The sequence below is a fragment of the Berghia stephanieae genome, chromosome 6, assembly GCF_034508935.2.
Source record: "Berghia stephanieae isolate SIO BIC M18660-M18661 chromosome 6, UCSD_Bste_1.3, whole genome shotgun sequence".
Classification (NCBI taxonomy): Eukaryota; Metazoa; Mollusca; class Gastropoda; order Nudibranchia; family Aeolidiidae; genus Berghia; species Berghia stephanieae.
Window position 1 is genome coordinate 33342757 of NC_088365.1, and position 16084 is coordinate 33358840.

A 16084-nucleotide genomic window follows, 5' to 3' on the forward strand; every position below is an offset into this window, starting at 1 on the left:
TCTTACAGCAACAATGAAAGCATTAAAGTTTCAACATATCATTTTATCACAAAATCAAAACAAGCTTCAAGTTTCAAGATCAAGTTTATTGATAGGTTTTAAAAATAATAATAATATAATAATAATATAATAAATAATAATAATAATAATAATAATAATAATAATAATAATAAAATAATAATAATAATAATAATAATATAATAATAATAATAACAAACACAACAGTGCCGTTGGTGAAAAAAATAAATGCGTGATGGCTTATTACAATGAGTGAATTAATTATTCAGCCTTTTGGGCCCATGACCTGAGATGACGAAAGTAGTTTCACGATTATCATCGGTAAAACCCATTAGCAGAATTTACTCATTTTTGGATTTTCCCGATAGCCTAAACTAAGACTGACTAGATCTTGGATTACGATCTATTATTAGGCTTTGGAGTTTCCATGAATAAAGGGTCTCAAGACAGTTGAAAGACTGAAAACTGAGAACTGTTAAAAGTCTGAAATGAGCCTATGGGCTGAAAATTTACAGGCCTGTGAAGTAAAGAGAGAGCTTCCACCAGTCCCAAACACAAGTGACTACTCGCCCATTTGCTGTTCTCTATTCTTGACATGGCTGAGAGCATGTCAGTGAAATTTTTAAAAAAAATAAAAACGAGGAAAAAACAACCACATGGCCCGAGGAAACCATGCACACATTGACTTTCCAAAAAAAAAAAAAATGATTGTGGCAAATAAATAAAATTTTTATCAGGGCAACAAACTGTCAAATTTGAACAAAGCCTAAAATATAAGAAATGTTACTGGTCAACACTTAGGCATTCCATGTCCACTGACAACTAACCTTATTGTTTATGTTATCCAATGAATTATAAATATAAATAAGAGCCTCAAACTCAATGACAGTGAATAGAGAATTATTTTCCGATTACTCTTGTCTAATACTAAGTTACTAAGTCACTCAGTCACTATTGCTTTCTTCACTATCAGAGTAATCACCGAGAAGTCCAAGACCTGTGATAGCAGAAGGTTTAACCTTTACATCTTCCCTATCATTCTGACCCACCATTGTTATTGAGACTGTGCTCTTTTCACTATCACTTGATTGAGGCTGTGCATTAGAATGTTCCATGCTTGTCGATGAGGATGATGACGAAGAAGATGAAATCGGCTTTGGTGACACTGAGGATCGAGTTGTTGATTTCTTTTTCACCAGACCAGCCAAGGAAGTCTTGGAGAAGGAACCTACACTCCTTTGCCAACTTGGGACATTTGCCTTCTTATTGTCATCTTCTTTTGCTGATGGTACTGACTTGTCCTGTAATTCAAGAGACGATAAGATAATAAATAAATTAATTAAAGGCAAAATTAGCAATGCAAGTATAAGATGTCAAATTATAAATATAATTTTCAAATAAAACCTTGGACAGAGTACAAAATCAAGCCCTTCGCTTCATCTCAGGTGACTGAGATCGACACTCATAGCATAATGTGAAAAGCACACAGATGTGGAACCACTTGGAGCAGAGCATCAGCATTCTGGCAGAAAATGGAGACCAAGAACAAGATTAAATGAAATATTCCAGCTACATATTGTTAACAACTTGAACTAAAGACACAGACTCCCAGAAATCAGAGAAAAAACAATTTTTATCAGTCAAAAACCTGCATATATCGAACTAATACTTCAAAAAATAAAGACTAACCTAATAGAAGAACCAACAATAAGAAATAAAAACAAATCAGATATACAAACATTAGCAATGAAGACAATAAAAGAATATAGACCTGTAAATGAGCTCTATAAAAATTGACTGGAACTCTTCGACAAACTGAAGATTCAATTATTTTTTTAAAAACAAGGGCATCATTGGAGAGGAGAGTGATAAATACAATACATTAAAATAGTGGGTGTTATTTCTTACTGGAAGTATGACTGCCATAATTTGATGTAGAAGGAATGCTAAATATAAATAAGCATGTCATTCATATAGGTAAAGATGACTTCATAAAAGTCATATTCCTGCCTCTGGAATTTTTTTGACATAGTCAGAAAAATAATCACCATTATCATCTTTAACTTCTAGCCATGGCCAATTGAATTTATTCCTCATATCTTTATCGATGCTCGACAAGTCTGAACTGCGATCCACGAACAGCTCAGCCATTGTGAGAACATTAGAATAATGTAGCAAAGAGCAAACTTGATTTTCAATCAGTTAATGACAGAAAAAAAACTTAAATAAATATGACTTCTGGCCAATACACCGAATTATTAAGTAGAAGTGAATTATCAAGAAGAAACTTTGGCAGGCGTAGCGGAAAAATTCAAAGAATCGAAATGAAGGTAAGTCGCCACAAAACAGTAAGCTCTCTTGCGCTTGAGCAAAACAATGGCAGAAAACGTCCTGATTTGCACGGGAATTAATTAAGCTACTTACCATTGTTCCTTATAATCAGGTACTCAATCAGTGAAGAAACGGTCAACCAGTTTGTTTACAACGTGAGGCAATCGAAATGTGCTTGTAGCAATCTATCCTAACTTTCGATTTGAAGGTGTCTAGATAACGGACTTCCGGCATTCGCAATTTACTTTATCATACTTTTGAGACTCGCCAGGTAAATGTGGTCAATTTTGGCTTAGATGAAACAGTGAAATTTATCGCTCGGTGGCTCAGTTAAAATTGGCTACAGTTGGGATCACGACGGTTTGGAAAGTGAAAAAATAATTTAACGAAGGATGTGTGAAAATACCCAGGGATGTGTTCAGATACGCCTTTTATAAAAACCGTCGCTTAGTCTTGGCAATATATACATCGTTAATATGAACAGTCCCCATGAGCTATGCGTAGTGCTGTGGAACACTCCTAATTACTTTACGGTCATTCGACTACGATTTGTGAATTCTTTCTTTTTTTTATTTATTTCTTTCTTTCTTTCCTTTTTTTAAATATTTGAATTTGACAAATTGACTGATTTCAGTTAATTGACTGAGAATTTACAGGTCTAAGAATACCCAGACAACTGATACATGTTTACACAGATGGATCTGCCCACAAAGGAACTAAAAATGCTGGGTATGGGTTATTAGTAGATGAAATCCATAATTCCTGCCTGGAAGCTCCTGCTCAAACTATGAGGCGGAGGCACTTACAATAGAAACCTCACTGCTACATCTCTCATGTTTTCCAGCTAAACACTTCAAAACTTTCCCACACTGAAATCTTCACACTCCAAATCAGTTCTCCAAGCTCTGGATTTAAATATACTCTTCCCAACCTTCAATAGCTTAAGATCTCAACTAGATGAATTCCTTACAACACACACTTATTTCTCCGATGGATACAGTGACATTCAAATATATCAGGAAATGATAATGCATACAGACTAGCCAGGCTCAGATCAATACTTTTGCAACCATCAATTCCAGTATCGTAAGACACAGCAAAACAAATAATAAAAACAAATAAGAGAAGAATGAATGAACAGCTGCGCAATGAGAACCATGGGTCAGTAGAAGTATGTTTACTCATATGATCACTCCTGTAAAGACTGATAGACTAAATAAGCTCAGAAGACACCACAAAACATCACCTTTCAACTGAGAACACAACACATACCGCTCAACAGCGAATTAACCAAAATTACAAAAGACACGTTCCCTTCCTGCCCCTTATGTCAACACACCAATGAAACAGTAACACACCACCTGCTTGAATGTCAACCTCTTGAAGACCTTAGATGCACATTCCTCCCACCAAATCCAAGCATCAGTAACTGTATAGTCACCTGGAACAACTACAAAGGATATCTAACTTCTACATCATGGCACAAGACCAACGGGCTAGAGCTCAGTTGGTCTCTGGTTCCAATAAGTAAGTAATCATAAAATATAATTTTAAAAAACAAAACAAAAAATAACCAAAAAAAATGTAAGCGGAAAGGAAACACATACATTCTGTTCTTAACTTTACAAGAAAATATACAAGCATTGAACCCATGGACCAAAACAAAATTTTCTGCAAAGCAAAGCTTACCACAAGAATGTCTGATGGATTACTGGTTCCAGGAGAAGGCTTGGATATCTTGGCTGCACTGGCTGAGGATTCTACTTTATCCCTTAAGTCATCATCATCATCATGTAACCTTTTGATTATCGGCCCTGAGTTTGCTCTGCCCATTATAGCCCTAAGTAAGGAAAACAAATAAATAAACAAATATTTTTTTTTTATCAATTTTTCATTTTTAACAAGGAAATATTTTAGATGAATGTAGCAAGAAATAATACATTTGTGTTGCAATGTTGATTATTTCATTTAACTAAAGTAAAATAAAAATTTACCATAACAAAATGCGTTATTTATGACAAAGATACTAACTCACATCTACATTATAAATCAATATTAAAAAGGCAAATGATTTTTAACAAATATAAATATAAGGTATGTGAAATCGATATCTGTCACATGGCTTCTCATCTTAATGAAAAAAAACCCTAAAAAACAAATAAACAAATATTACCTTTTATATATTTTCAAAATAAAAATAAACAAAGAAACATCAATTCTTTTTTATGACTAAAGTTTTAAAAATGAATCTGCCTTTGGTGAATCTCTAACCCCCTTTTGCGGTCAGCAATTCTTGCTCCATCAAGAAAGAGGGGAAAGAAAATTGGTTAAAAAAGAAAAGGTACCAAAAAAAAAAAAAATATAAGAAAATGAATTATCAAACCTACACACCTCATAATGGTCATAAAGATTTTGGTAGGATTGTTAATGAAATAAATAATGGAATATGTGACCCCCCCCCCCCCCCCCCCCCCCCCCCCCCCCACAAAAAAAAAACAAAAAAACAAAACAAATCTAAAACCAAGTAATAAACTTGGTGAATCAAGTAATTTGGACCGTAGATGAATAAGGTTTGATTGAGGTGTTTTACAACCTTTGTTTTACAACCTTTGTGTTTTTACAACCTTTGCATCAGGTCAGTTCGGCACTCAGAAATACTCAAGAAAAAGTGGGACATTTAGGGGAAACGTTCACTCAGGAAATTTAAATGAATCCAACAGCAATTTATCCACTTGTTTAGTAAACCAAGAGAAAGTATTCATTAATAAAATAATTAATGGTAAATAATAGAGAGATTTATGAAGAAAAACTATTGATATTATCTCTTGCATAATTTAACTTGACTTTCCCCTCGTAGGAAAAGACCCTCAAACGAGCCTGAGTGAAAAAAAAATGGTCTAATCTTTTAACAAGAACAAAAAGTCACATGGAAAGCACAAATGATATAGGGGTCACCAGAGACAGCAAAATTGAACTGGTATAAAAACCTCATCCTGCAGGCCAACATTTCCCTTCCCTGAAAGGAATTCAATCCACCACAAAATAGACTATATAATGCGCAACACAATAAATCTAATTTAGATGCCTAGATATGACACACACACACCCACCCATAAATAGTCCGTCCTCAGAGCCTATGGAGCTGGAATTTATCCTGGTTTCTACAGCGTAAAACATACAATTGCAAGTGCTACCCTTTGGATAGGATGCTAGTCTATTGCAAAGTACTTTCCACCAGATCTAACAGACCCAGCTACCAAATCACTGCTGGGTGGACATGGGGGACAGAAATAAATCTCGACTGTACCCAGGATCAATGTCGGTCCATTTGTGTGTGTACCGAGTGCTCTACCAACTGAGCTATTGGGACTTCAACGGCTATGACAAGGCACTGGATAAGTAGGGCTATGACCTCTTAAGTCTGTCATAATTGGTGGCTTTAACAAAAAAGAAAAAAATATTTTTTTTTCAAATAAATAAAAATCGTAGGTGCACACAAACAACTAAATCGCTTTCACAAATTCAAAACATGAAAAAACAATGAATTTTCACATTCAGGCATTTTAAGTACAGGTTATGAAGGAAAACATACAGTTCACTTACTTAACAAGGTTGTCTTCCTCTTCCTCCTGGAGTTTGAGAAGCTGTTCCTCATACACCATGTGTTGTTTGAGAAGTGTCTCATGATCTACACGTGCATGCCTCACATTCATTTCTTTTAACTCTTCCAGCTGGTCAATCTGTTCCATTTCGTTACGACTGGCTTTCGTTCTGTTCTCAAGCAACTGAAAAACACAGATATTTAGATCAAAATGCATCACAATTTTCTTATTTTGTTTCTGTTTAACACTCATTTTCATACCCTAAGAAGTAAATACTATCAAATTAAATAACAACCAAGTTCCAAAGGTCCTTATTCGATGCTAGTAGAGCTAAAGTGTTTTTCTATTGTTGTGATATCAACAACTCAAAAAAAAAAAAATTTTTAAAGAAGAAAAAAAAATTTTTTAAAGAACATTTTTTTTTTTTAAATGATCATACAAGAAAGAACAAATGTTGTTAACCAACAAAAAAAAAAATTAAAAAAATAAAATTAAATTTCAAATTTGAAATGAAACAAAAGGTACAGATTAGAAGCAGGAACTTATGACATATTAACGATGAGCTGAAATAATTCACAACCTCAATTGAACCGATACAGGCAAAAGAAAATCCAATTCTAACTCTTAACTTTCGTTGAAAAAAAAAAGGTGATCAAATAGAGGCAGAGAAAGAGGAAATCTACAGACAAGTGTTGATCAAATGTGGGATGTCAAAAATAAATAAAAAATGGTAATTGACAACCATGCACCTTCAAAAATTACAACCACCGAGGTTCAATATCGAGACAAAAAGATTAACTGGCAAGAAGATACAGCATTTCACAAACTTGAAATCTTGTGATTTTGACTAAGTCAAAGAAAGATACTTCATAACACACACACACACACACACACACACACACACAAACACACTCATACACACGCCACAAACACACTCACAAAAAAATAGAAAATGTCAACAGACATTCAAATCTAAATCAAAGCTTTGTTTGACATAGATCAGCATAACCAAAAACTTACGACGTAAATTAATTGTTTAAAAAAAAAAAATAAGAAAGGGATATAAAAGATTAATCAATTTTCTTTTGTATTTTATGTTCTATCACTTGAAATTACCTATTAACAGGTGTGACAATTATTTCCTTCATTTGAATGCTCTAGCTGATCTATCTTAGATCTAAGTCTATTGTCGGTTACCTACCTCTGGAGTCCATCTATAAATATATGCTAGATTTATATTTAGATGTGTCTTTAGATCTATATCGAGATGACTTGATGATAGTCATAACTGTAATAACAACAATAAAAAACTCCTTTTCTAGTGGCTTGTGATGTTTAAAAATTAGAATGACCTAATTATGTAATGGCTGATAATCCATGCAGGTGGCCGTAAAATATAATTTCAGTGATCCTGTGGGCAGTAAGCCATTCTTGCATTGAGTTATTATTATTAGTACCTGAATAAACGAAAAAAGAAAATCTCCAACTCAGAGTGGAAAACTCTTTGCCGAATTCACCAATGAACGTAAAATATCATCTTTGTCTATCCAATTCTAACCCAAATAGTTGAGGGGCAGCAGAAAAAAATATATAAAGAGGGAGGTTATTTGCCCTATTTTGCTTTTATGTATCAAATGTTTAATGTGTGGAACAAAAAAAAAAAAAAAAAGAAAGGGGGGTAGGCTATCATCAGATTATAGAAATGGAAATACTCCCCCCCCCCCCCCCTCCCCTCCCAAGAATTTTTTTTTTTTAATTTAAAAATCAATAATCATAGTAATAATATTAATAATACTAATAATAATTTTTTAAAATAACACCAATAATAATAATAATAATAATAATAATAATAATAATAATAATAATAATAATAATAATAATAATAATAATCATTATTATTATTATTATCTTGCCAACCAAGGGCAAATATGGTAGACTTTCCAAAGGGACAACTATTTCTCTGAGCTAAAAGAAAAAATGACAGCTTTGGCTTGATATAATGTCAAGGCTTTGCAATATTAGCAATATCATTACTTAAGTATGATTATCATTTCCAAGATTCCGTTTACATATGTCAGAAATGAAAAACTTTGTATTGTTACTATCTTATAGATAATCAATAATACAAATTATAGCAACATGAAATTTGTATATCTTAATCTTGTTTTAAGCACAATAAAAAAACCCCTCCTTTTAACCTTCATCGGGTTGAGTTCATCTTCCTCCTTTTCTTTTCTCTCTTTCTCTGCCATCTCATGAGCGAGTCTTTCTGCTTCAAACAGACGAGTTGCTCCAGCCTCCAAAGCATAATCAGTTCGTTCAAGGTCTGTCTGGAGAAAAATGGAGAAAGAATATTTAAATGAAAAAATAATAATTAAAAAACATTATTGAGATGCTGAATGAAAGCTGAGTTTATAAACAGACCTGTTCTAAAATAAGCAATTTTTTTTTAAAAATGGATATTGGGATAGCAAAATCCAATACTTATTCCACACATAAAAAAAATAACTTTGTGTTATGTGTTACATCCATGGGTGCAAGTAGGTAGACCATAAAAGCCTGAAATCCATTTCCAACAAAGTTAAAAGGCTGAAACTTATTTTGAAATGTGACCTATTGCCAGTATTATGTTGAGATGATCTAGAGGTCGAAATAAATTAAAATCAATATCAAAAAGCCAGAAATCCGGGTTAAGCTAGAAATCTTGCACCCACGGTTACATCACTTCAAAACACCAAGACAACAAAAATAATATCAGAGTAACATTTTTTTTTTTTTTTTTTCAGATTGATCAAATCTAAAGAAAAAAAAAAATCATAAATTCCAATTGTACAATGTTACTCAAGAGTTAGAGGCTTCTATAATATTCAAGGCTTAATTTTTGTTTTTAAAAACCCACATGAACAGGTATGAATTGTCCAGAAAAACAAGTCCCATTTATATATATAAAGAGATCAGAAAAGTGAGTGGAGCAGGCACTTATGTTGCTAATAATAGGAAAAGAAGTGAGTAGAAAAATGGCAAAGGACAATGGAGAATAAAAATTTGGCAGCAACATGAGTTGAACCGAAGACCTGACTGTTATGCAGCCTCAACCTGACCACAAGGGAGACGCTCTACATAGCTCATAGCTTAGCTCGCCAATGAACTTTCACAGTTTTTGTGTGCTGACCTCATGACCCCAAGAAGTAGCGAGAGGGAGTCAAGATAGATAGTACATATCTGAGACCAGTTTTTATTTTTTGAGTGGTGGATGGTATTAATTGTAGGGTGTCTCTCTTTTTCTCTCTAACTGCCAGACAGAGGGTGCCATCACAGTCAAATCTTGGACTTGACTCCCACTGCCGCAAAAAGTTTATTTTCTACTGCCCTCTGGCACTTCTCTTCTCACTTGATTAAGATAAAATAAGTTTCTCCTGTTAAAAGTTGTAAACCACGGTTTAAGTTTTCAAAAAAAGGGTCAATATTTTAAAAGAAAATGAAATCATGGAGAAAAAAATAAAAAATACATTTTAAAAAGGAAAAATTGTGAGGAGAGCAGCAGGCAAAGCAACACATACTTTAAATGCAATTTCAGCAATGCATCTTGGGCATCGGATGTAGAACCGGAAGATTCTGAGACCCAAATAATCTTCATCATCCACATTCTCTTTTCTGGAGTTGAACTTTTTACCTTTGTAGATGTACTCCCCACAAGTATTGCATCTATCCAAAATAAAAAAATAAAACTATTTGAATGCATAAAAAAGTGAACTAGATGTAAATGGACAACAATAAGATCAGCCTATATCTATAATTTAGTGTCATTAAAAAAAATTGAGCACTAAGTTTCCACAACATGACAAAATTTTGTACATTTTACTACGGGAAAAAAATGAGGTCGTTTCAAGAGTTGTCTTTTAAATGTTGATGTATCTTGTCTGCACTATACTTCTTTTATCCTTTTAAACCTCTTTTTTAAAATCTAACTCTTTGAATTTCTTTTAATTTTAATGAACAAACTTATCCTACAATTATTAACAGAAAATTAAAAGAGACACACCTCATGTTAAAAGGAGCCATGATACGGATACTGAAGATTCCAGTCTTCTTGACCCTCAGTTTAGGGATTTTCGATGGGTCAAATTCTGGAGGGTAGTATTTCTGAAAGAAAAAAAAAAGGATTAATTTATACTAATGAACTAGGGAATAATAATGGAGTGAATATGTTTAATTTGATGTTGAAGAGATAAAAAATAGTCATGCAATTTATGAGTACCATCAGATGGAGTTTGGAGGTTTAAAAAACCCAAACATATAAGTATAAATAAGTGTTTTATATTGATAGAAAACATTGGATATTAGTTTCTGATATTAAATAAAACATCTTGTAATTTATTTTAAAATTTTTATAATACAGTCGCCCAGCCAAAAATGCTAGAAACTTGAGACATATCCTCAGTAGTACAGTGGGACCTCTCTAATCAGGAAATACATTTTCTATGGCATTATATATGTTTAAAGCATGTTTAAAGCTAAGTAGTAGTTTCAAAGCCAGAATTGTGCTATACAGTCAAACCTGACTTAGAGTAGAGGCCACTCTGCTGAATTTTTCAATCTAAACCTAGCAACCACAGCCACTGAAATCTGTGCCCATTAAAAAAAAGATATTTGCCTATAACGACCAGCTTTTAAAAAAATTACATAGTATAAATTTCAAGGGACGTACAGATTATATAATTGTAAAGATAGAGATATCCAGTAAAGTGTATATTGATGTCAACATATAAGAAAAAAATTAGTAAAAAGCTAAGAATTAGTAGATACGGTGTAATAATATTGTAAATTGACTGAGAAAAATTACATAATAGTATTAATTACATGGCACATCTAGATTAAATTAAATAGGTAATTGTAAAGTTGTAGTCAGCGATTTTATACACTAATGTTTAAAAATTGTAGGTATGGAGTAATTTTAAAGAAGAAGATTCAAAGTTAAAACACACGTAGACCAAAATTTATAAATTATTTTCCTTATTAAACATTCTGCAACTGGAAGGTAAAAAGGATCGGAGGTGTCTTTCACTTTTTGTTCGGATAGAAAACAATTGGTTACTTCAGTTCGACTTGGTTATCTGATGATTTAGAGGATGAGTTGGATTGTCTAAAATACTTCCAATTTTTCTTAAGTAGCATCCTGTATATAAATCATTAAAAGACATGGCTGTGGTAAGTTTGTTAGCTCTTTTAATAGTCCTGTCAAAGATAGCTTTTGCTGAGCTAAGACGATCCCCCCCCCCCCCACCCCCCAGGCAGTAATACAAAATACCAAAACACTTTCTATTACAGATCTATAAAATAACGTACAAAGTGTTTTTTGTCAATGTTAAGCTGGCATGGGACAATTTCCATAAAAAGTAGATTCTTTGATTAATTTTATTATTGATACAACTGGTATGTACGTCCCACCATAATTTGTTGTCCATGGTGACTCCTAGATATTTGTATTCTACTACTTGTTCTACTATTTCATCTCTAATAGTAAAATGGTCATTGATATTTTTATCTTTTCTAGTCTATAATTAGTCTTACATTCAGTTCATGGTGGTTATTGTCGCACCAGGAAACTATTTATTTATTTCTTCCTTATAATTTATTTCGTCATTATTAGTGATTGATCCTTGTAGAGTAGTATAGTCTGCAAATTTTAAAAGGGGTATGATAAGATATGAGCTTATTTTACAGTCGTCTGTATCAAGTATAAAATGTATGGGAAAGATTACACAGCCCTGCGAAGCACCAATATTTATAGTTATGTTATTGGAGACATCTCCTCTTACATGTATATATTGTATTGTATTTGTGAGGAAGTCTAGCACCCAGGATATGATATAAGGATTTATTTTAAAAGTAGAAAGTTTATGAGCAAGGCAGTGGGGCTGATTCATATTAAAGGCGGAAGAAAAATCAACAAAAGAATTCTGCAGTAGTTTTTTAGTTTTAGGCGTGTCTAAATGTTTGTAGATATCATTTGTGAAAACAAGGATAGCATCTTCTACACTGCACTTACTTTGGTAGGCAAATTGATAAGGGCCTAAAAGAGGTCTAACATGGTTATTGATTCTTAACAAAATAAGTTTTTCAAAACATTTCATGACAATTGATGTGAGAGCGACAGGTCTCAGATAATCCATTGATTTTACTTCGTCTTTTTTGGGGACAGGGAATAATTTCTGAAGTTTTTCCAATAGCATTTGTTCTGTACAGGTTTTCAAAATTTTACCTTTTATACCGTCCAGTCCAGCCGCCTACCTTTCTTTCAGTCTAGAAAACATATACTTTGTCTCATACTCACTAACTTCATACTCCCATTCGTCATTTATACACCCCCTATCCATAATTTTTTAGTCTGTGCAATTTCGTATTCATTATTGGTAGAATCAAAACAAAACGGGAGTAAAATTTGTTCAGATTATTTATATCAATATTGTCATGTACTTTAGATTCGCTTTCATTGTAATTGATAATTGTTTTCACGCCTTTCCAAGTTGTTTTGATGTCACCAGACTTTCTCTCTACTTTTGTTTTGTAACATTCCTTACATTTAATAATTTCTTCTCTGATTTCTCTTTGTTTCGTTTTTAGTTTATCTTTGGTAGCGTATATACTTTTTCTCATTTAAAAAGGATTTCAGTTCTTTTGTTATCCATGGTTTGTTATTTGAGGATAACATTTAACTTCTTTTCTTTCACACACCTGTTGCTCACAAACTTTATATACTCAGACACACAATCATTAAGTTCATTCACACCCTCACTGGCGTCACTGGTTTCACTGCACACGCAGATTGGAATTTGAGTCCGAATAATCACAGGAGACTAATCAGGCTCGAGTCCGAATTGCCCCTTTGATTTGTGCGCTGTGATTATTCCAGACACCTGTCTGGGGATAATGAAAAGTCGTTATTCCCAGACACATATTTGAAACTCCGCTCTTTTAAACAATTATCCACATTCCAGAATATGGAATGTTTCCAAATGCACATAGAAATAAGGAAAGTTAATAAAATATCTATAAAAACATAAAACTAACCAACATTAAATCAGTTGTTACTACATATACACAATATGCGTCGACTTCGAAGTGGGTGTCATGGCCAAATGGTTTAGTCATCTGCCCTGGAAGTTTTTCCAGAATCGACGTTGTGGGTTCAAATCCTGGTCCCGCCACTTTTTTTTTAATTTTTAAATTCCGTCTTCTTTTTACAGAAAGTTGCAAGGGATAAATGCCCCATCCATCCTCCCCCCACCTCTTTTTTTTTTTTTTTTTTTTGAGCGAGTCTATTCTTTTCTTCTTTTTGTTTGGCCTTTTGTTCGTTTCTAAACATGAATCCTTTCTTTAAAAAATATAGCATTGTGGATAACATTGTACTTATTTGAGTCAATAAAAAAATTGATACGGTGCACAACTCTACTGAAAGATTTGAAAATTAGAAATGTATTTTTTACAGATAGATAAACAGATAACTTGATTTCCTTTTATAATTTAAAGTCAGTTTGAAAGTTCGTTGAGTCAAACAGATATCATAAAATATGTACCAACGACGACACTTGACTCCCAAAATCAACTAATTTTGACACTGTAAAAAGTTGTCAATTTGCGTCATCTATTTATGACATCAAGTATTATTATTACTTCCGTTGTGTTGTTGATTTAGCGGTGATCAGTGTTGTTATGTATGTTCTAATTGCGTGAAAGTTTAAAATTTCTTAATTTGACCATTGTTTTGATTTTCAGCGGCTATTTTGATTTGTTAAATATAGATAGAATGCGCTTGGCCAAGGAGTTCACAACATTGCCATCCGGAAGTATAACCGACCAACACACAAACTCTGTGTAACCATGAACTTTTATAGTCTGGTTAATACAGTTTAGTGAGAACAACTCACAAACGTGGATGGCAAAAACAATAACAAAGGCCTGAGTGACGTCATCTTTGAACTATCTATTGAAAGGTAGTGCAAAGCAGTCCGAGAGTTGTTTTTTTTTTTTTTTCTATTAGGGTTAGCTCGAGAGGTTAGTCATAAGTCTTATTAAAGGTGCTAGGAAGTTTGTTTTTCCATAAGTTAAGTAAAGGGGAGACATTCCGAAAGCTCCTACATCCCCAGTATTCTTTAAATTTGTATTTTCACCTTTGATCTTTTGTCAGGCGTTTATTTATTCAATTTGTCATGATTTTTTCTATTAGGGTTAGCTCGAGATCGGATGATTTTTTTTTCCTATTAGGGTTAGTCATAAGTATTATTAAAGTGCTAGGTGTTTTGTTTTTCCTATTGGGTTAATTAAAGGTACTAGGTTTAATTTTTTCTTGGGTTAGTTGAGGGAATATATTATTAAATATATTATTGGGCCACACAGAAAAATCAACCGAAGATATACCAAATTACACAGACAACGTTGTTTACCAATCTGCCCTCATTAAATGATGGTGAGTACAGTCTCGAATGAAAATAGTTCTTTCCCCGCGAAATAACGGGCTTTTTACTAGTTTCTTTAAATTGTTTTAATTTTAAATAATAATTATTGTTTTGTTTTTTTTCCTCTATCTGACCATTTGGTCGCTCCCTGAATATTTCTGTTTGTTTGCTTTTTAATTATTTATTCTTTTTAGACATTTTTTGAGATCGGAGTGGGGACGATATGACAATTTGACAGAGACTAGAAAGGAACCAAGAGAGAGAGAGAGAGAGAGAGAGAGAGAGAGAGAGAGAGAGAGAGAGGAGAGAGAGAGAGAGAGAGAGAAGTTTAATAAAGAAAAAAAAAAGAGGTGGGGGCCGGGGGGGTGAGGATGGATGGGACATTTATCCCTTGCAACGTCCTGCAAAAAGAAGACGGAAAAAAAGTGGCGGAACCAGGATTTGAACCCACAACGTCGATTCTGGTAAAACTTCCAGGGCAGACGACTAAACTAAACCATTTTCGGCCTTACTTGTGTAGTTGTAGTGTATATCTAGACAACTGATTTAATGTTGGTTAATTTTGTTTTTACAGATATTTTATTAAATTTCCTTATTTCTATGTGCACTTGGAAACATTCCATATTCGGGAATGTGGAAAATTGTTTAAAAGAGCGGAGTTTCAAATGTGTCTGGGAATAACGAATTTTCGTTATCCCCAGGCCCAGACACCTGTGCCTGTGACCTGTGAGAGTGCCTTTCATTTCGCCTTCACATGGAAATTTATGGATTAGAAAATATATTCCTTCATACTTACATTCAAAACCTTACGTTCAGACATTGTCCCTTTTGATAATTAGGAGCCAAACTATAAAAGTTATATGATGTTAGACAATTGCTTGGGGTTTGTTTTGTCGTCTTTGACTTCGACGTTTTGTTTTCGTTTCGGTTTCCGGGAAGATTAGCAGGGTTGCCAGGTGATTTTTTGTCGTGGGCCCAGATTTTGACAAGAAAAGGGTCAAATGAGACGGTTTGGGGCCAAAATACGGAAACTGTTCACGAAACGTTACAGAATGTATGTCCGAATACAGATAACCATACAAACATGTGTGAACAATAGAGAGGAGTGAACTTACGTGCAAAGGGGGGTCGTATGCATGTTGCCAGACTCAGATTGTACATATCTAAAGGGTTGCCATAACTGCTCTTGGTGAAGGATGGTTGGTGGGTGGGTGGCCTTGGTCCACAAAGTGTACAGTTTTGCCCTACCTAACTCCAACGAAATTTTAAAGTGATTTCTTCCATTGTTTCAACTTGGGACACATTTTCCTTATCATAGACCTGAGTGATCCTGTACTTTTCGACGACATTGTGGGTTTCCGTAGCTCCTGATACTAATTTTGTATATTTTCACCGCATGTCATTCCAATTAAAAACAACTTATATGAATGAACGAATAATTCTGAAATAAAGTTCTATTTACGTTTAAATACATTCAAAGTGGAAAAAGAAAATAAAGTATTTAGATTTAACTTAAATATTCGTTATCCAATCTACAGGAATTGCTGAATGCACTCTTCCTGCTGTTCCTCATCCTTCTCATCTGATTTGGTGTACAACACCTTTGTGTTATGGAGTGCAATCATCTTGCTTGTGGCCACAAAATCTTTACAGCATTTGGATCGTTGCTGAAGATGA

At 33.6% G+C, this 16084-nt stretch overlaps 1 protein-coding gene across 1 annotated transcript; it reads right to left on the reverse strand.

Moving 5' to 3' along the window:
• Positions 1 to 203: 203 nt before the first annotated feature.
• Positions 204 to 15360, reverse strand: LOC144974908 (splicing factor YJU2-like). The gene is made up of 7 exons (XM_078918386.1): positions 15204 to 15360; positions 9994 to 10094; positions 9512 to 9656; positions 8150 to 8281; positions 5953 to 6134; positions 4039 to 4189; positions 204 to 1319 (listed from the first exon to the last, which is right to left on the reverse strand). The coding sequence occupies exons 1-7, from the start codon at positions 15225 to 15227 to the stop codon at positions 963 to 965; spliced, it is 1092 nt and encodes a 363-aa protein (XP_078774512.1). The 5' UTR covers positions 15228 to 15360; the 3' UTR covers positions 204 to 962.
• Between the last annotated feature and the right edge of the window lie 724 nt (positions 15361 to 16084).

Bases quoted from the DNA above. Each gene is read 5' to 3' on its own strand.
- LOC144974908 (XM_078918386.1), bottom strand. From the start codon at position 15,227: ATGTCTGAACGTAAGGTTTTGAAT. The intron at 10,095-15,203 runs GTAAGTATGAAG...TTTTTCTTTCAG, and splicing joins CTGAACGTAAGGTTTTGAAT to AAATACTACCCTCCAGAATT. The intron at 1,320-4,038 runs GTAAGCTTTGCT...CTTGAATTACAG, and splicing joins ATCCATCAGACATTCTTGTG to GACAAGTCAGTACCATCAGC.